The 21,261-nt window shown below is 38.2% G+C and overlaps 1 protein-coding gene across 1 annotated transcript in view; it reads right to left on the bottom strand.

Moving 5' to 3' along the window:
- The window catches only part of PLXDC2 (plexin domain containing 2), a gene marked incomplete at both ends in the record, with an annotated part of 263,909 nt that overhangs the window by 100,370 nt on the left and 142,278 nt on the right, over positions 1-21,261 (bottom strand). The window contains one exon of the mRNA XM_080338898.1: positions 18,354-18,423. Coding sequence (XP_080195024.1) covers positions 18,354-18,423 — 70 coding nt within the window. The remainder of the gene's footprint in view (positions 1-18,353; positions 18,424-21,261) is intronic.

Below are 21,261 nucleotides of genomic sequence, written 5' to 3'. Positions count from 1 at the left end.
GAGTAAATATATATGAAGTAATGCCAAATATTATTCCTTGGACATTTTCACAGCTGAATGCACAACCTTCTCATCTATGTGTTATCAGAAGCTCATGTTCATAGTAGAAGCTGGAATTAACAACAAAAAAAATAGTCATAAAAGCTACAGCTGAAGAAGTGTCAAAAAAAATGCTTTTAAAAACTCAAAAACTTTCCTTAAACATAAATTTTTATGTACATAATCAAGGTGCTGGCTGGCTGTTTACAGGCAATGCAAGCATGTGTCCTCCACAGTAAAAAAATGGCTTCTTTTTCACATCACTTTTTAAAAGAAGTCAATAATTTTGTAGGATGGCTGAGAACAAAACTTGTTTCAAAGAAGGCCTGAAGACCTTTTTCCTGAAATTGTGGACACAGATTTTTGTAACCAAGGTAACACTCTGACCTAACCACTTTCTGACACTTGAAGCCATGTACAGCTCAGGGCTGCTAAGGTGGAGAAAATGAAGCAGTGATCACAGGTAGGAGTGTATGATTTAGACAGGGATGCAGGTGTACAGTTCATGCAATAATTGGCCTGGTCATTAAGGAGGTCTGAAAATCTCCAGGTCTAACGGCTTACAGAAAACCTCTCAGGAAATAAATGCAGGCCATCAGTTAAGAAACACAATTTTGCCCTTAAAATACTGGTTGTAATGCATTTTGTGAGAGAGGTGGAAATTGGAGGGTAGGAATCTGAAAGTAAAATGCAGTAAAAAATAATGGGCTTATAGAAATTGATTTTGTTGCATCATTAAGTCATTGCCAAATTACATCTTGTATTTGGCTTCACTGCAACACACTACTGAGATCTATGAAATCACACATCTACTGCCATTCAGCTCAGGATATAACAATCATGCAGCTGGCTCACTCTAATTTATAAACTCTTAAATTAATAAACATTATTTCTTTTAAGAAACAATATGATAATATCTCAATCTTAGCAAGCCAGTTATGTCCTTTGATTCTTAAAACAGACACCATTCAAATTGTCTTCAATAGCCTTCAGACTCTGCTCTCAGATGTGCAGGCACGTCCCAGACTGCCACATGCAGCAGCTTGAAACCAAAAGTCACCATTTCTACTTGAGCAAATAGCTACAAAAGGATTTTTCAAGGTAAGCGGCCCCAAGCAGCAAGGGTCATGATGCAGTTTTACAAGGTCTGGCTTTCTTTTTTCAGGTTGGTTAAAAGCAGAGTTATAGGCTATACTTCAGCTCGAACAGATTTTGCAGTACAGTAACGGGTGAAGTTAAAACACTTCTAACAGGAATTGCAGGGCAGACCCTGCCTGCTAAGTTAAACCAACCTTGTTTCTGGCAACACAAGGCGGCTTTGAACTCACTAACACTTGAAGGAGGAGCAGCACTCACAGCGATGGCCCTAACCCCACGTCTACTCATCCCACGGTTTTTAAGAGCTGAGATCAGGACTGGTTGGTGAGGCAAGAGTGAGAACTGTACATGATTCTGGCTACCTTATAATTCCCTGGACACACACAACAAGCTGCTTTTCCAGACTAAACTAGGAGCCTATTTCATTGTCACTATCAAAATAACACACATAACATGTGAAATTACCACTATACTTCGGGAGAGTGGTATAGTAATAAAATAAAAGCTCTGTCTAGAATAGTCACAGCAATGTACTGGAACATGATGAATCTGTTCAAAATAAATGAAAATGAAACACATGAAGACAAATACCTAGTTTTGAGGAAAACTTTCCAAGAAAACAACAAAAACCATTTTCTATTTGTTCCATTTTTCATGATACATAGTTAAACCAATGTTTTGTCACAAAACTATCAGTTCAAGATTTAGGAAGGAAAAAGAAAAAAACTCTGACAAATTCTTTCCCAAGACTTACTTAAAAAGCAAACTATACTCCTAAATTATTCTTTTCCACTGCTCGTACCTGGAACCATCTCCTCAGGAACAAGCACATGCATGAAAAACCTTGAAGGCTGGGGATGTCAAAGCCAAATGACAACACTGACAGAAGGAAGGGGAAAGGATGTGAATAGAGACAAGGCCAAAATTGTGAGGAAAAGTGAGAAGCGAGTGAAGAAACATAGGTCCCACTTCAGTACTGACAAAGATCCATGGAAACCTATTTATTTCAGTGGCCTCCGCTTCAGAAATCAGACTGATATCAATCTGAACTATTTGCAAGGGTAATGAATTTAGCAAGGACTGGCTTGAGACAAGGTTGTTGCCAAGGAAGGAATGATGTTATAATGAAGAAGCTGGCAATGGACAAGTGATTTTTCATAATGTGACTCAGACAACAGTTGCAGGCACTCTGTTTTCCAGCTGTTGAACATGCAATTCACGTAGCAGCATTTGCTTCTCTTAAAACTTTTCTAGAGTCAGAGGAGGACAGTCATCACATTCACATTGCAGCACAGTTGAGATACTAAGAAAATCTGTATTCCTTATACTGTCTGTTAGAGATGCTAACAAAATTCCTGGTGCAGACATTTCCTCTGACATTGGCAGATCCCAAATAGGGAAATTAGAATACTTTATCTGAAGTACTAAACATAAAAAGGTTTGCATGGTTTGGTTCATGTGCTTTCCATACTCTCCAGCAGCCTTTCTTCGGACACACAGATAGAAAATGGAAATTATGACTGATCAGTAGCTTTGTACACAACAAAGCAGACTCTTAATAGCAAGAGGAAGAGAAACTATATTTATTTTTTAATAATGTTGCTGGTAACATATAAAACTGACTAAATAGCCTCTTTCTAATGGAAGGCTGTGCCATCAGTAGGATGGTTCCAGTCTTTTTTAATGCTGCCTTCTTTTAGCTCACAAAGGATATTTCATGCTTTCTCATCACTGAGTACCAGTAGTGGGTCCCTGTGGGCTGATCTGGAACCATTTTAGGATGCAGTTTACTTTGTTAATTATATTTCTCCAGCAATAATTTCAGTGTTCACTTCTAAATCCTTCATTGATTTTAATTAAGCCTGCGCAAGCTTCCAAGCCTTTCTTGCAGATAAGAGAAGCTGCTTACTGCACAACAACCAAAAACTCCACACTCACTAATGCAGCTGGAAACCAAACCTACTGGTACTTGCAAGAATTGTTTTGGATATATTGTCAGTGTCCCAACAAATTAGTAAGCTTGACATGAAATAAAAGGGGAAGAAATAAGTTTTTCTTCCAAGATATTACAAGTTGCAAATTAGGACATTGTTTCAAGGTTTTAAATTTATCTTTTTCTTTTTTTTTTATTTTTTTTTTTTTTTAATTTTTTATTAATTAGTTCTTTGGATGATGGTTCTTAGGGTTATTTATTTATTTATTGGATCAAGTCTTTATAAGCATATCTATTCCATGTACTGCTGCATCATGTTAGAGATACTAAAGCTAATGTAATGCAATGCAGAGGTATTAGATTAAGTTGCAAAAGTAATATAGCATAAGTGCTTAACTGTTGTACTAACATTGTACTAGCTTAAATACCTTGCTATACATCATCATATGAGCTGTTGAAAATACTGTTTACGGTATTAAATTGCACAGCATAAAAGTGAAGAAAGTCTCCTTCATTGCTAGAAAAAAAAATATTAACTGGATAGGAGTGTCATCTAATCAGTTTTAAAAACACCATTTAGCTGAACTGACATAGCAGTTCATGAATTCTTCCAAATATCATATTTCTAATATCCTTTCCTGACAGAATTAAAGGCACTTTATCTATACACATGCAAAAAACCTGCCCATATTACTCTCTTCTTGTACTTAATACTACTAACGTAAGTGGAAAAAAATCCCCATAGACTGACACTTTACCTTTTGATTGTTGCTCTGCTACAGCTTGTCAATATACTGAGCTATTTCAAAGAGAAGCAGGAGTGTCTGCTGGTGCCACATACCATGGCAGAACATGGTTTTAGCAAAGCAGCTACCCTGAGTTGGAGAATTGCCCTGATTTGAAATATAGGCAATTGGGGAACCATCCTGCAGCAACATGCGAAGCTTTGTATCTTGAAAGGAAGACCCACCCTGTAGGAAGACCTGGATAGACTGGAAGAGTGGGCCAACAGGAAACTTATTAAATTCAACAAGGTGGGGAAACACAATCCAAGAGTGCAGCACAGGCTGGGATCTACCCATCTGCAAAGCAGCTCTGTGGAAAGGGACTTGGGGGTCCAGGTGGACAATGTGCTCAATATGAGTGAACAGTGACCTGCCAACTTCATGCTGGGCTGCATTAGCAAGGGCATCATCAGAAAAGTCATTATCGCGCTCTACTGAGGGCTCGTCAGACCACACCTGGAATACTGTGTTCAGTTTTGCTCCCTGTTATGCAAAATAAGATGTGGACAGGCTAAAGAGGGTCCACAGAAGGGCCACAAATATGATCAAAGGACTGAGAAGCCATCATGTGAGGAAAGGCTGAGAGAACTGGGCTGTCTTCAGCCTTGAGAAAAGAAAGCTTAGGGGAGGACTCATCACCATGTTCCACTGTTTAAAAGGTGGCTACAAAGAAGGTGATGACTCCCTCCCCCTTTTATTTTGTACAGGGAGTCACATGGAAAGATGAGAGGCAATTTGTATAACTTAGTCCTGGGGAGATTCTGATTGGACAAAAGAAGGAATGTTTTCATGATGAGAACAATCAGCCATTGAAATAATCTCCTCAGGGAAGTAGTGGATTCCCCAACGCTGGACACCTTTTAAGATTCAGCTGGACAAGGTGCTGGGCCAATTTGTGTAGATCGTGCTTTTATCACGAAAGGTTAGACCAGATGATCATTGTGGTCCCTTCTAACCTGGTATTCTATGATTCTGTGATTCTATGATTTTGTTTTGATAGCAGTAGGATTAGAATATAGTTTCTGTGATCAATTATTTTAACAGTAATTTCTTAAGGAAGCCAAATGATCAGTCAGCGCAGGAGTCTGTAGATTTCAGCAGAAAGATGAGGAACAATTTGAATTTCATAAGTGTTTTAGGAATAAGAACATCAACTTGTGATCTTTACAGATATAGATGATGACATGTGAAGGAAATGAAGGCCTTAGTTACCCTGGCTGTTACAAGTAAATAGCAATGGTACATGGTGCTATGGTACCAGACAGCTGTAGCATTGCATAATGTACAGGATTCCACATCCAGAATTTTAATACTGCATTTACAGCAGCCTAATTTGAAACCTAAAACAAGTTCCCCTTAAAGATGAAAGGGAAGAGCCTTCACTGTGATGCACACGGGATCAACTTACAGAAAAGCTTTCAATAGCCCTTTGCACTTAAATTGATATCATTGGGCAGACAACACATAAAAATACAAACAAGCAAAAAAAATCCCCAAACCAAACAACACAAAACTAACAACAAAACCAAAGCAAAATAAAAAACAAACCAGTAAAAACTTACTTGATAGGCAACAAAGCTTTTGCCAAAATTAGGCATTAACTTCTTGGAAAAGGCCATGCCTTGATTATATTTGGACAGAGCAGTCCTTCTGTTTAATAATTAATAGTGACTCTGAGCTGAAATTTCAACACATTGCCTAGCCTGATTAGTCTCTAAATGCTCTATGCTTTGAAAGATTTAATTTTTAATAAATGTTTGTAAATAAACTGCCAGTATGTTTTTTTATTTTGACTTTATGAAATAGATATATACAAGTACTATTTTACAAACGTTGGAAGCTTTATGGACTGAAAACATTTCATTAGGCCCAGAACTTTCACACTAATACACATTTTTATGAAGCAGTGCCTTATAAAAACAAAAGACCTGTTTCACACTCTTTATCAGGAATTTCTTTTTTTAATTAGAAACTAAATGTATTATCAATTTTCCCCATCATCTTTCTGTTGCCTAATTTTGGTTTGGGAATGATTTTTTGTTTTTCTCAGTAAATGACTTTTCAACCGGGGTTTGCAGAGTTCAGTTATTCAAACGTTTACATTGAGATTAGGACCTAAAATTGTGGTATAAGGTAGGAAAGACAAAATAAAATGACATAAAATGTTATGAGACTGGACATACATAGCAACTTTTATAAACTCAATTGGTAGAAAGGCAGAAATGGAATGAAGTTTATTTTTTAACATGAAAGCATGCAGCAAACCAAATAAACATTATATTTTGTAGGAGGTATAGAAAATAAAGACTCGTCATCCGTTACAAATCTTTGCTATGGTGCAAAACCACAATATTATTGAAACTATGCAATGCTACTATAAAGGCTGAACACAAGATACACTCCTACTAAAAAATTCTACAATAAAAAGTGATGGATCCATCTTAGACATAGGTTATACTCAACAGCTTCCAGTGCTCAGTTTCTGGCTATTTTGAAGGCTCTTTGCCTTAACATTAAGCCACTTACTTTATTATTAAGTGTCTGATCTGCAAAATTATTTAAGTGTTTGTTTGGCATTACATGAGGAAAATGGTTTGGCTGGTTATATGTTATTGTATAAAACAGAACCTTACAGACACGTGGTCATTTTACATCCTGTTTGTTACCGTGTCAGTGCAGCTACTGCCCATAAGTCTCACAGTCAAAGTTGGCAAATGCTTTTCTATACAACAGTCAGGGTGATGTCAAGGCATACGGACTTTTTAGTTGTTTTTTTCTGTTTGTTTTTCACAAAGCTTATCATTCTTTTTGTCCTAAGTGTTTCTGATTGAATTTGTAAAGATAAAGCATAAGGGCAGGAGCAGAAAGAGCTGTGAGAGTTCACTGATGGAAGGCAAGACAAAATAAAGTTTCAAGGGAAAGCTAATAGAAGGGGGATCCAGTTACAGAAACAGGAGTTCCAGAAGGGACACTTGGCACAGGAATCATAGGAAAAGAAAGCTTTACAGGTAAAAAATAATTTTAAGAGCTGTGCAGCAACACAGGACATCAGAATGGAGGATATAAATAGAAGGCAATTGTGTGAGCTGGTATTTACCAGTCAACAGCAGACCTCTACAGTCCTTACAGATCAAGTAACCAATGGGTGATGATAAGCAAAATCCCCTGCAACTGACACAGGGTGGCTGGAGTTGCTGATTTTGGCTAGAAGCACCATGCTTGACTCTGCTTTATATCACCTTTGCCATTTAACAGATGTTGACTATAGGGTAATTTTTGTTATCAAAGAGGTATCTTCATTAAGCAATGAGTACACCTCTCTCTGGCTCCTGTGCTGAAGAGGCCAGAGCAGCAGCAACAACCAGAAAAGCCTCACTGAGGTTTCTGTCAGGACCCAAGAAGATGTTCCATGCAGGACACTGATACTCCAGAGAACAAACTTCACTCATCCACTAGTTCTGAAAATCTAAGAAAGTAAATTTATGAGATGTGGGGAAAATGCACGTGAACATAATTCTCCTCTAAGGACTGGATATCTCAAAATGTTTGAAGAGCCGAGGCTTATTCCAGGCTGAAAGTTTACAGCTACCCTCACTCTTAACAATCTCAGATCCTAACCCTGTATGGATCCTTCTCTTTCCATAGCGCTACTAAGCTAGGCAGACAGATTTCCCTCCTGCTCAGAGGTAGTGCTCTGTGTGCTAACAGAAAAAAAATAGAGCTCAGACAGTGCAACATCAGGCTTTATTCCTTTCAGCACAGCATACACTTTCTTCCTTCATTGGTCCCATTTCTCTGAAAGTCCTGAAAAATGTGATGCAAATTTACATTATGATCCTCTGTACCAGTATTTATTTTCATAATATCACTCCTGGTGTATTGAAAACAGTACAATTAAACATAACATAATCCTGTTTACATACTCATTGTCAAAAAGGGAATTCCAAATATATTATCTCTGCATAGAACTTAAACTTTTAAACAGCTAATCAGCTAGCTATCTAACCCAAGACTTTTTGTCTCCGTTACTTTCCCACAAGCTATATGCACACTAATAAAGAGTTTGACACTGGAATAAGTGTGATTCTTTCTTCTGAGAATACTAAATGACTTTAAATCAGTCATCCTGACTGGTCAGTGTTTTGAAATCTTGCCCAGCTACCTTGCAGCTGCTCATAAACACAGGTTCCATTACCATCAGGTTTCAGTGGAAAATTTATTTCAATGCCTTCAATGTCTATGATTTAATCTTGAGTCAATAGTAGATAAAACAGTTGTGGTTTTGATGAAAAGCTGTGTCTATCTTATATGCACAAAGACCTCACTCTTTAATAAGTACAAATCATCCTAAGCATATGATCTGACCTTAGGAAGTAAGATAATCATAAAAAGAGTTCTTGATTTCAGTTTTATAAAATAACCAACTTTAATTTGATGACAGTGGGATTTAATATTGATGTGCCTTTTTATTTCTTTGTTTGGTACTCCATCAACAATGGTAGAAATGCTCAGGCAGCACTGCCACCATAAGAATTATCATAGAACCGTTTAGGTTAGAAAAGATGTGGCAGTTGCACACCTCCCCTCTCCCCCCACCCCCCACTGTCCTTTGATATGGAAGGTGAAGGCACATCCCCCTCTCCCTCAACATATCTCCCCACCCTGCCTCTCCTGCAATGGGGTTACACAGCTTATTTTGTTTGATCCCAGAGCTCGTTGGCCAGGGTCTTTAAGAGAGAAGAGGAGACGGCGCAGAGGCACCAAGGAGCTGAGAAGTTTCTGGGCTCCTACAGCTAGAGTGTGGGGGGTGCTGGGAAATTTTGGGGCACCCCACAGCCAGAGTGGGGGAGCAGAGAAGCTTCTGTCAGCCAGATCTGACAAGAGTATAAAAAACGGGGCTCCTGTCGAGGCATCTTTGTGTGTGTGTCCTCTCAGAGCAGTGGGCCAAATGCAGCCAAGAGACCCTCCCCTTAGGCCAGATTGCCACCTAAGTAACCTCCAGGGGCTGGCGCTGCTTCACCGCACCATGTGAGTGAGTGATAACTTAATAACTCCATGCTAAAATAAGTAAGCGTATTTCCTCGCCAGGTAAGCGAATGTATTAAATAATTCCATGCTTAAATATAAGCATGTGTATTTTTCCTGGAGTCAGGGACGGCTCTGGTGTTGTTTTTTGTGAGCCACATGTATGCACACTGTGGATCTCTATTGTTATTATTTGCTGCACTCCAATAATTTCCTCAACTGATATTCGAACCTGTATTTATATTACTGGAGTGGTAACTGATTGCATAACCTCTGTTTCTTATCAGTTAATTTGCTGCAGCTTTTTGATGAGAATAAAAGTTTGGTTTGGACCTTGTTGTCCGCCTGAAACTAACTTCGTGGTGCCTCTGTGACAAAAGACCCTTGAGATCACCAAGGCCAACTGTTAACCTAGCACTGCCAGGTCCAACTCTAAAACATGTCCCTAAGTGTCACATGTACAGGTCTTTCAAACACCTGCAGCGACGGTGACTCAACCACTTCCCTGGGCAGCTTGTTCCAATGCTTGACAACCTTTCAGTGAAGAAATATTACCTAATATCCAATCTAAACCTCATGTCAAGCAACTTGAGACCATTTGGCTCTTGTCCTACTGCTTGTTACTTGGAAAAAGAGACCAGCACCCACCTCTCTACAACCTCCTTTCAGGTAGTTGTAGAGAGCGATAAGGTTTCCCCTCAGCCTCCTTTTCTCCAGGATAAACAGCCCCAGTTCCTTCAACTGCTTCTCATCAGACTTGAGCTCAAGACCCCTCACCAGCTTCATTGCCCTTCTCTGAACTCTCTCCACCACCTCAACATCTTTCTTGTCATGAGGGGCCCAAAACTGGAAACAGTATTTGAGGTGCAGCCTTACCAGTGCCCCATACAGAGGGGCAATCATTTCCCTAGTCCTGCTGGCCACACTATTTCTGATATAAGCCAGGATGCTGTTGGTCTTCTTGGCCAACTGGGCACACTGCTGACTCATATTCAGCCAGCTATAAAATTATTTCAAGTAGTTCCTCCATCTGCTGCTCAGGAATGTTCCTCTACTGAAGGATGAGTTATCAAATATGATATCACCAGATTTTAATACGGTCTTTACTAATTCAACTGCTTGCTCCAACTTCAGCATCACTATACGTGACTGAATCCCTATCCTCAGATAAATGCCAGAAACTCATTACAGGGTGACTGGGAGTCATTACCTCAATTGTCTTGAGCTGGAATAGCCTACAGCTCAGCTGACATATGTCAGTGCTTTGTGTCCACTGTTTGCTGTGGAAGTGTCTGACAGTTTCTCTAGTTTCCAGATCTCTGAGCAGTAAGCTACAGCAATGAGGTAATACATGGCTTGCTTTTTAAAGGCCCACCCCTACTGTGCTTCAAAACATATTGCAGATTTTTGTTGGCTTCTACTGCTGTACTCCCCATACACTCTCATCAGCCCTCTAATATTCCTCATTGTATTTGGCCAATACATGTTGTCTTTGGCATTCCAGGTTGTTTCAAATATCCCAAGTATTTTATTTTCAGTGCTATTTTTTTTTCCTACAAGACGCCATTTTAGCTATCTTTTCACTGGTTTAGCAGTTGTAAGCTTTCCTTGTAATTCTTATATAAGATTCTACATATGCAGAACATTTTTGACTCATGTTTTTTCTCTGTAATAACATCGAGTTCCATTTTTTCCTGACTTGTATTTGTGCATTTACTATTGCATGGGGTAAGTGGACACTTCTGGAGCCTTCTTCATGATAGCTGGTAAACTGTTTTAATAGTCAAGTCAGTCAGCTTCATAAATCTAAAAATGTAAACATCTGTATATGAGTTGATCACACAATTTCCTTTTTGTAGCAATATATATATATACACATTGATATATAGAGAGAATTAGACACAGGATGCAATTCATCCAACCTACTCTAAACATCTACCTTCTAGTGTTCAAAGGCTCTGCTAAATATATCGATAACATCTCTACTCACTGCATATGAGTTTAGGCTGACAAATGTGGATACAGATGTTGGCACAGTTGGATGAATTGTGTCCTTTGTAATTTTTTTTTTTTTTTTTTAACTTGTAAATTTGCTTGCAGGCTATACCCATGACTGTAGCTCATTTCAGACTCTGTGCACTTTCACTGCCCAGTGTCCCTTCCAGCAGTACCAGTGATCAACTCATCATGAATCAGCTAAGCTTTCACAAAGCAATGACCATGTTGCTCAGTCCCCTTTTGCTTTCCTTCACCAAATATTAATCTCCTGTTTCTCTGTTACTTTTTACTTCTTGATAGCATACATTTTATTCAACTTGAATTTTTCATGGGATGTCCAGGCAGCTACTGACATGTTTAGAAGGGACTGGAGCAGATAGTGATCTTTGCCTACTAGAGGTCACCAGGTGGTTGCCCTTAACTTTTTCAATTTATAATCTATCCCCCTACAATTCCGTGGTTTTCCTAGTGCAACTTTCTTACTATTAAGTATGCTGATTTAAATATTTTTCCATACAGAAGCCTGCCACAGTTATTTGCTCTGTATTCTTCTGTCATTTCCAAAGTATTCTTGTTTCACATACCTGCAGAAATGCACTCATTTCCAACATAATAAGCTGCATGTTAAAGAGAGCAGCAAAGAGGTATAACATTGAAGCTTCATCTTTTCATTCACACCTGTTTATTATTTTCTTCTTGTGCCACTCATCTGTGCTCATCAACACCAGTACAACAGCTTCCCCACTGGGACCTACTACTGAAATTGCTGACCTATTAAATGGCTATTAGTTATCTTCATAGTAGTGACCTCCAGCTTGATTCCTCCCTCCCATCCATTTGTCCTGCAGCTTTCCTTCCCTCTAGATTTTCTGGGATAATGCCACCTCCTTGCTATAATCCAGTGCTCTCTGCCAATTTTTCGTGGTTTAACCACAGTTGGCAACTAAGCCCCAGGCAAGCACTCCCTCTGCTCCCTGTGGGACGGGGTACAGAACTGGAGAATCAAAGTGAGAAATCTCATGGGTTAAGATAAGAACAGTTTAATATTTGAAATAAAATAATAATAATAACAACAATAAAAGAATACAAAAAAACCAAGTGATGCACTATGTAATTGTTCACTGCCTGCTGACTGATTACAGTTCCTGAGCAGTAGCCCCTCAGCTAACTTTTCACTAGTTTATAGACTGAGAATACACGTCATATGGTATGGACTATCCCTTTAGCCTGTTTGGATCAGCTGTCCTGCTCTGTCCCCTCACAGCTTCTTGTGCACCTCCTCGCTGGCAGAGCATGGGAAGCTGAAAAATCCATGACTTAGTATAAACACTTCTTAGGAACAACTAAAATATCAGTTTATTATCAACATTATTTTCATACTAAATCCAAGGAGCTCCTAGGAAGAAAATAAAATCTATCCCAGCTGAAATCAGGACACAGTTGAAGCCACATCCAGCTATATTCTACCTTTTCAGTGTATAAATTTCTTTCAGCTTCTTTACCTCACAGGGCTCATGGCTCCTTAATTCACCACTGCAATTCCAACAAAGAACCCCTTCCTCCAATTCATCCTGTCCCCTAATCATTGGCATCTTCTTGTCCTGGTACAGTCCACCCAGTTGGGGTCTACACATTCATCTCCTAGAGGGAACTAAGCTGCAACCTTCTAATGCCCTTCATCACTTTCTCTCCTAGATTCAGATCTTATTTTCTCCCTTTGAACTTGGAAATCGGTAGTTACCTGCCTGAGTTAAGACAGAGTGAAAAATTAACCAGAGACTTCAGGATTTAGCTGACAGACCTAATTTCCATTTTTACTTTGCTGAAAGTAATTACTCTTACATTTTGGGGACTAACATTCAAGTAGTAACAGTTTATTTCAATTCTGTAAATTTCATTTCAGTAATGATATCATAACTAACTGAAATGAATTTGCTAGCAAAACATTCACATGTACAGTCATAATCATAGAATCACAGGATCATAGAATACCAGGTTGGAAGGGAACCACAAGGATCCTCTGTTCCAGCCTTTCTTGGCAAAGTCAGCGTGGTAATACTTGCATTCACTTCTGTTTTGCAAACCAGTGATTGGCTTTGGGAATAAATCATGATGAATCGTTCAAAGTAAACAACGTCAATATCAGAAAACTCTAGCATGACAGAATTTTTTGGCTCAATCTAGAAAGATTCACCAGCAGTAGAGAAAATCTAACAGAAACAGGTTTTGCACAACAAAACAAAAATCACAATTAAATCCAAGCTGATAAGTTCCTTATAACAAAACTGTAAAATTTTTCATTGATGCACACATGGTTTCTTTATAATGACAATTCCTGAAACACTGACTAAATCAAAGGTTATATTGAGTGGCAGGGTCATCTAATCTGTTTTGGAGCTTCCAGATGTTGCTCTGCCAGAAAAAAAAAAAAAAAAAAAAGGGCAAAGGGGAAGCAAATAAACGTTCGAGTAAGGGAAAATTATTGCCATCATATACTTATGGATTCCTCAAATAGGAGTTAGCAGCAGATTAACTCCAAGTTTTACACGTGTATTTGAGGAAGAGTTTTGCTTTATTTTCAGCTGTACAAATACTTCGATAATATTCTAAACACCTTTTCTATGCATTCACTGCAATTTCCACTACTGCCTGCTTCCTGCTACAGACAAAACAATGAGAGGACAGAGGACAGAAGAAATCTCATCTCAGCCCCAGCAAACAGGTATTCTGCGCGACTGCTGTGGAGTTCACTACCTTAATGGGGTCAGACAGACTGGGGCTCCAGCAAACAAAGTGATAGTGACTGGAAGGATGAAGGGCTTGGCTTTGCTTTGCTACCTATATGGGGCTCATGCTAACATGATACGCTCCTGGTTTCCATAATCTAGTTTCCTACTGCAGTTTCCTGCACAAAGTCTGTTGAAATATTTCTGGGGCTCTCTGTCACCATAAGTTACCAGTGCCTACAGGGATGGTATTTCTCATTCTGTTGTCGCCACTGTGTATAGAAGAGGAGTTGGAGCAAGAGCCAGGACAACATTAATCTCTGTAAAAGCTGATGCACAGACTTCTACCCAGAAGCCTACAATCTGGATGTGAGTACTGCATGGGTCAAGCAAGAAGTTTTTGGCTCCTGACTTCAATCCTGTTTACCTAGGATGCCTTGTGAAGCCACCCTTGGACAAATATTGAAGAATTTCTATGTTGTCAGCCCCATACAATAACCTGATAACCAGATTTACCTGCAGTGCAAGCTCTTAGCTACATTTAGCTGGTATCTTTATCTCTGAAAACTCTACCAGTGTATTCAGTGCTAACTACTCTTACTACATGCACACTATATGGGCAAGATAACTACAATATGAATAGTAATAACTAAACTTTCCTAAAGATTTTAGGGAAAAAATACGAAAAAAAAGTGAAATAGTGTTTAACATAGATATGACTGATAGAATAATACATTCTTTTTCTGTCAACTCTAGAAAAAAACGATACCTCAATCTTGGTTGCCTAGAGGTAAATTCAAGAAGACTGTATAGGCTTATTAAAGTCAATGTGAGGATGATAAAATTATAATCAAAGATGTACCAGCAGAATGTTGCTGAACTCATCCTAGTTCAAAAGACAACAGCACAAACCACTGCAAGAAAACAGTGTAAACTTACATCAGTTCAAGATCTATCTCTGAATCTAACTTGCAATATTTATATGGTACACTACCTATAAAAATATTATTGCTATTGAAATAGAGAAAAAAAATACCTTCAAAGAAAATACATATTTAAAAAAAACCCCAAAAAACAACAAAACAAACAACAATTTGAAAATACTATGAAGGATTCCCTAATAAAATACCAGAAGTCTACCCAAGCGAAGTTGCCTGCACTGTCCAATAAAATCTGTCAGACTTAAGGTTTGCTGTTTCCCTTGCTGCTTCCAAATATCTATAGTTAAATGTGAAAATCAAATATGTTTTATCTTCCTAAGCAGCTTGGTTGTACTACATGTTCTTGATTTACAGGTGATGTAAAATCATATTCAGTTATTCCATTAAAAGAACAGAAACTGAAACTACTTTAAGACCCCTCATGTCCTCTATAATTCAAGCCATCAGGAGAAATCTAGGACCCCCATGAGAAAGGTGGTGTTGCTGCCTGGAGAGCTGTAGCACAGGGAGGGTTTTCCCAGCTCCACAGTTACCAAGCTCCAGTGGGGATACCAGCGACAGCCACCAAAACAGACTTCATGAGCTTCGCTCTCTGACATTCACAACGTGACTCACTAACTCATGAGTGGTTTATTACAGAAATAACTGCACTTGTGGCCTGGAGAGCACAAACTTTGGAAAGGTTCATAACAAAAAAAAAAAAACCCACATAAACCCTCGTCTGCTTCTTGTGTTATCTACTATTAACAAAGCTTTGAGAGCTCTCCAGAGAGTGGAAGGAGAGAGATGCCCATATCCCAAAGACCCACGAATTACTAATTAGGTTAATAATATGACAAACTGTCTTACCTCCTAGTTATGAATTGAATAGCCTGATCACATATAAGCTAAGGTCAACAGTGAATAAAGCCCTCAAACTAGTTATTTTCACTCCCTGTTCTTACTTTCCTTAGCCAAACACAATCAGATCAGCAAAACCATTTGGAAGAGGAAATAAACATTTATTAAACTGAATAAAAAGTTGACTTCTATACATCAGCGATTTCAAAGTCATGTTAAGTAACTTGGAAACCCTACCATGCCATAACACAACCTCCCTGAAGAATGGCAGAAACCATTTGTGTAGACATTTTTATTGTGACAGAGATTTAATGTGCCATTGTCCTCAACTTTCCTTTTAATAAGGTTATTTAATTTATGATTTGGAGGTAAAAACAGTTTGTAGTGTTGTCATTAGCATAATTAATCATATCCCACTCTCCAGGAAGTGGACATTTGTCATGTGGGACTCCTATACACATTAACTCTGTCATTCTTTTGATCTCGGAATAACCTTTGGAGTTGTTCCAGATCTCTAATAATAGTAATGCCATTGTAAAATCTCAGTTACTAAGAAATAGCAGACTATACAGCATAAAAAGCACTTGGAACCTGTCTCTATCCTCTGTTGCTAGGCTATAAGCCAGACTGCAGCACCAATTACTTATGGTAATAAAATTTGCAAATATAGCCAAAGCAAAATATTTATCAGAGAGTTAGGACAGAAATAGATCTTTCTTTTCCTGCTAAATGGATGTAGGAGTCTTAAAGTTGTAGAAAAGTTTGCATCTTGTCCTGGATTGACAGGTTGCCTTAAAGTTACTGGGCTTTATCAAGATAGCATTTTTATAGTGTTTAGTGACTAGATTCTACTTGTTCACGATCAATTTTCAGGTTGAAAAGTGTCACATGAAAGAAGGAAGTATGTCTGTGCTAATGTCAGTGACCTATAGTAAAAGGACTGATGTTAAAGTCCTGTTTAGCTTGAAAGTAAACCATAGATTTATTGAAAGCAATATTATTTTATTTAGTAGAAGTGGAAGAAAAAAACAAACAAACAAACAAAAACCTCCCAAAACCAAACCAGAATTATCATTCAGTATTCCACTAATAGCAAGAGAAGAGACCGCTGCAGAGCTGCAGTGATTCTTAAATCCTCACATGCTTTAGAAAACAAACAAACCAACCAAACCAAAACACCTAAATTCCCCAAATGTTCTACACCAAAATAAAAAATGTTTCCATCACAATTTACTACTACACAGCTCTCCTTAGGAGCTTAACTTTACTCACAATTCTTTGGGGTGGAGAGGGGAGACTAATGACAGCAGCATTTTACTGACAGCAGTGGTAAAAATTCAGGGCTTCCATTAAAAGTGAAGGCCCAGCAGAGTGATCACAAGAGAATTACTTAGGGAAAGAGTCAACTTTTTAAGGAATCAAGTTCAGCACTAAGAATAATGGGACATTTCCAGAATGAACACTGTCCTCACTGCGGTTGTTTTAGCTGTGCAGCATTCATCCCACCCCATTCTTTCATGCTACAGAGACCATGCACTTGATTTTGGCACCCCATCAAATGCAACTCCTAAAGTGGGGGAATACAGAACTAGGCATCAATGATCAGGCACCAAAATGAAACTAAAAGCAAAGCAGAATAGAAATTAGACAAGTCTCAAAATTTCAGTCAGTAGTTCATGGCTCATCTGATCCAAATCAGCATCAAAATATTGCTGATCAAGAAGAGAAAACCCTTGTACTGAAGTTACCCCATAATGTTGCATCTTTTATCATTCTGACTGCAAAACAACCATTTAATGTCAGCGTTTATCCAACTTTGTCCATCTCTTGTATTCTTCTGGTTTGGTAGCAAAATGTAGATCATGATGCAGAGCATGACAAAAATATCTGTTCCAGCTCTTACTCTTGTTGAGACACCTGCTACAATTTTTCCCTAATATTTTTATCACAGCCTACATATTTAGATTTCATGTGGGACATGGGCATTCCCTAATCCTGGCCAGCTGGGCAGCCGTAGCATGAGGAGGAGAAACCTTGACCGGGACAGGTCAGAATCGGTCCCTGGTGATGGTAACCCCTACTTCTGTTTCCTTGTCCTCTAGGCAGAGTACCACCAGCCAGAGTTCATGAACTTGCTGGACATATTCGAAGACCAGAGGATGCTGTGGGTGTGTTCTCTGTGATGCTGTCATCTGCCTCCCTGTTTTCATTTTGTTGACCATTACTCCTCCTCCTTCTTTTTCTCATTTATTGTCTTCTCCATAATTTCATTTTTAACTCTGTTCTCCTCTTTGTCTTTCAAGGAGATGGAGCAGAAGGGGTCAATTGGTGTTCCTAGTGCAGGAGATTTGTGCAAGGAGAAGCCAGCAGCAGTGGGAGGGAAAGCCCCAACCACAAGCCACAGCCCAGAGTTACAAGACCAGGAGCCTGAGCTATGCTGTACCCCCAAATCTCAACCCACAGAGGCAGTAAGAGGAACACCACAGTATGGTTGCAGACACTGTACCACGCCAAAGCAGCACACTACTAGGGGTTTGTCTTACAGGTGACAAGTTATGTATTTCCAGCAGCACTTCTTATCTTTGGATAGTAAATCTTCTGCCCTCATGCAGACAAACTCCAAATTTCCCTCCTTGTTTTGGCACCAGCAGTAGCTCCACAAGCGCAACTGCTCCAGATGCACACACAGACAAAAGATTTCTAGGGGAAAAATACCTAAATAGAAAATGATTAATGTTACGAAGTCATATACACTGAGAGTTTTTTATAACAGTTCAACTTGAGCAGCTGGAGGTTTTTCATCATATTGATATTTTGCAATTTTCTTTTCATGGAAAGCAAAATTTCCTATATAAATGCTGCAGTTTATCTCTTGACATATATTGGGGCGGGGGGGAGGAAGTATTTTAAATAGCTGCAAGAAACTCTTCTCGTATTACTCAACATAAATGGTTAGAAAGCCACTTACCCCCAGTTGCCACAGTAATTTCACGTAGAAAATGACCATAAAATGGAAAATCGAAGGACAGATTCACTCTCTGAAAGGAACAACACCAGAAAATAAAATCAATATTGTGCAGAAAGGTAAGAGAAAACAAAATGAACAGTCCTTCCCTTCAAACACCTGTTTCATTGTTTTTTATAGCAAGCTGGAACCTTGCTATTCTTAATTTGGAATTGCCAATAGCTAACTGAAAACAATCCTGTATAGCACTTAAACACCAGAAAGCAGTGGATCTTTGTAACTGAAGACTTTAGAAAATAAAATACATCAACAGACACTATAACTTTGTCGTAAGAATGTCATTAATAACGATTCGTAGAGCTTTTCCTAAAAAACCTCTTCTAGACTCCTCCTTAAGAGGAGCCATCAATATTTAAGGCCTTAGCAATAACTAAGTTCTATATGATGGTCACTGCCTTGGCTACAGGTGGTTTTCTCCTCTACCAAATGCTCCTTCAAATTCAAGTGCTTTCCCTGACATCCTACTGCTATCTGGGTGCTTATCTGATGAAGGCTGGTCACTGGAAGGAAGGCAATTCCCCCATCAGTTCCACCTGACATTGGTTCCCAAACCTCTCTATGCTGTTAACTAGGAGCTGAAATGTTTTGTAAAGAAATATTCAACAGAAATATTAACAAATGCTACTTAAGGTACTTACTATAAAATAAAAAAGGAAAAAAAAAAATCTTTTTCCCCTCAGTGTGAGCCTACAGGTGACTGTTGTCTATCAGCTGAATTCACAACAGAGAACTGTAATTTGGAGACTCTTCACCTCACTAAGCTCTTCATAAAGCACCATTCAAATGCAAACTCATTTTCCCTCTCTGCCCATGGTTCTCTCCCACCTATTCCACTCCTTTCCCAAAGCTCACTGATTATTGTGGCCACCCATTACCATCACCTAGCGTGCCACCTGGTTCAACTCTGAACAAATTAGTAGCCATAACACAAAGGAGTGCTGAAAACTCAGTAAGGTCTTTTCACTGTTTAAATGTAATATCCCATTAAAAACGCATCACTTCCATAATGGCTCAAAGTCCAAACAGGAACTGGGTATGCAGCTCATTATTATCTGTTATTTAGGAGGAGTTACTAGAGTAAAAATTCGTATGAAGATGGGTTGTTGGTGACTGTCCCTCAATCCTAACCTTTGATGTCTCCACTTAAGAAAAGGTCCCTACATAAAAAAAAAACCCAAACAACACAAAACAAAAAAACCCACAACAAAACTAAACTAAAAACCCCACAAAACAACAACAAAAACCAAACAAACAAAAACCAAAAGCAACAACAAAAAACCAACAAAAATATTATTTTCCCTACCATTATTTCTATCCTGGCTTTATTATTATTTTCGGATTATATCCGAGTATTTGTTCTCTCATGAAGATTCATATTTACATCCACCAGAAATGCTTAAAGAATTATTTAGCATGAAATTAACAGCTGAAGATTTACAGTAACTTTAAATTAGATTTTCTTTCCACTCAAGTGGAAGTCAGAATTTTGACAGAATTTATTAGCACTTTTTTTGTTTGTTTTTAATTAGAATGCAAAATCCATTTGCATTGTGTTAATTGGACTGAGTAGGTTCTAATGACCTTTTCTGTATATATATATAAATATGGATATACAACTGAACATTTCTAATCAAAATGGCATAAGCAAAAGACAAGTCATGAATTCACCTAAACAAATCATTTTTTTCCATGTTATGAAGTTTTCACTGCTGAGGTGTATGCTATGTTTATGTATGCTCTCCATTTAAATTAAGTCCTTGCTCTACCAAACACCGTTAAAAACATAATTTTCTGACCAAAACTTTCCTCTTTCCTTTATACACTATTGTTCATTTTACCTATTAGGTAATAACATGATAAGCATTAAACTGCTTCAAAAGACAACTATGTCACCTTAACACTCCTCTAAATTGCTATAAAATTAATACTAGTATAAAGATGTTTGCAATAGAAATGTTTGTTTCTATCCCCTCTCAAGCCAGATATACCTCTCCTATTGACTTCAATCAAAAAATGATGCCTTAAGTTCTGGCAAGGTAAAAATGTTTAATATAGACAACTGTTTAAACTAATACTGTAGTAAAGAACCAAAAGATTTAACGACTGTTTTAAAGTGTAATATTGTAACAGCCACTAGAAAGAAAAGTGTTTTTACTTCTGCCATCAGTAAGCATTTCTCCTTTTTCAGAAAGAACACCAGAATTTTCAAAACACTGGAATAATAATTATTTCTCCATGCATGAATGATAGAATGACCTGACAGGAAAGGGAATGGAGCTTCGCAAGTATGAGGTGACCCTGTATCTAATTCAGTGTTTGAGTAATGAGCTATTAGATATCCAACCTAAACACACCGAGCATCCAAGCCACACCTAAACTTTTATTATAAAAAGATGGTGATAATATACTGAAAAAAAAACCCAAACCCACAACCCACTATTAGTGATACAAATCCTGTAGTACTAGGCATTTTAATTGCTCCATTAATATTTGTGTGTTACTTTCCCCAAACAATGACTATGCTTTTTATAGAGCCAAACCATCTCATGGATCTTTATTACTTTTTCCTGTAGAAGCAAAACCAATTGGCAGCTTCTGGGAACTCTTAGGATTACATGCTTCCAAATGAAGAAAAACACACAAATTCAGCATTCAAATTTAGCATTCAAAGAATCCCAGACATAATTAGAAAAAATCATTAATACTTAGTAATTTAACTCCTTGTTCTACTGTCAAATTGGAGAATAATCTTTAGAAATTATTAGCACATAAATCATTAAGTCACTGAAAGATGTGCAAAATGCTCTTTTAAAAAGTGTAATGGCAAATATTATCTGTATGGAAGAAATTG

This window comes from Nesoenas mayeri (genome assembly GCF_963082525.1).
Source record: "Nesoenas mayeri genome assembly, chromosome: 2".
Taxonomy (NCBI): domain Eukaryota; kingdom Metazoa; phylum Chordata; class Aves; order Columbiformes; family Columbidae; genus Nesoenas; species Nesoenas mayeri.
The sequence above is the reverse complement of the archived record's forward strand: the minus strand, read 5'-3'. Positions and strand labels throughout refer to the sequence as shown.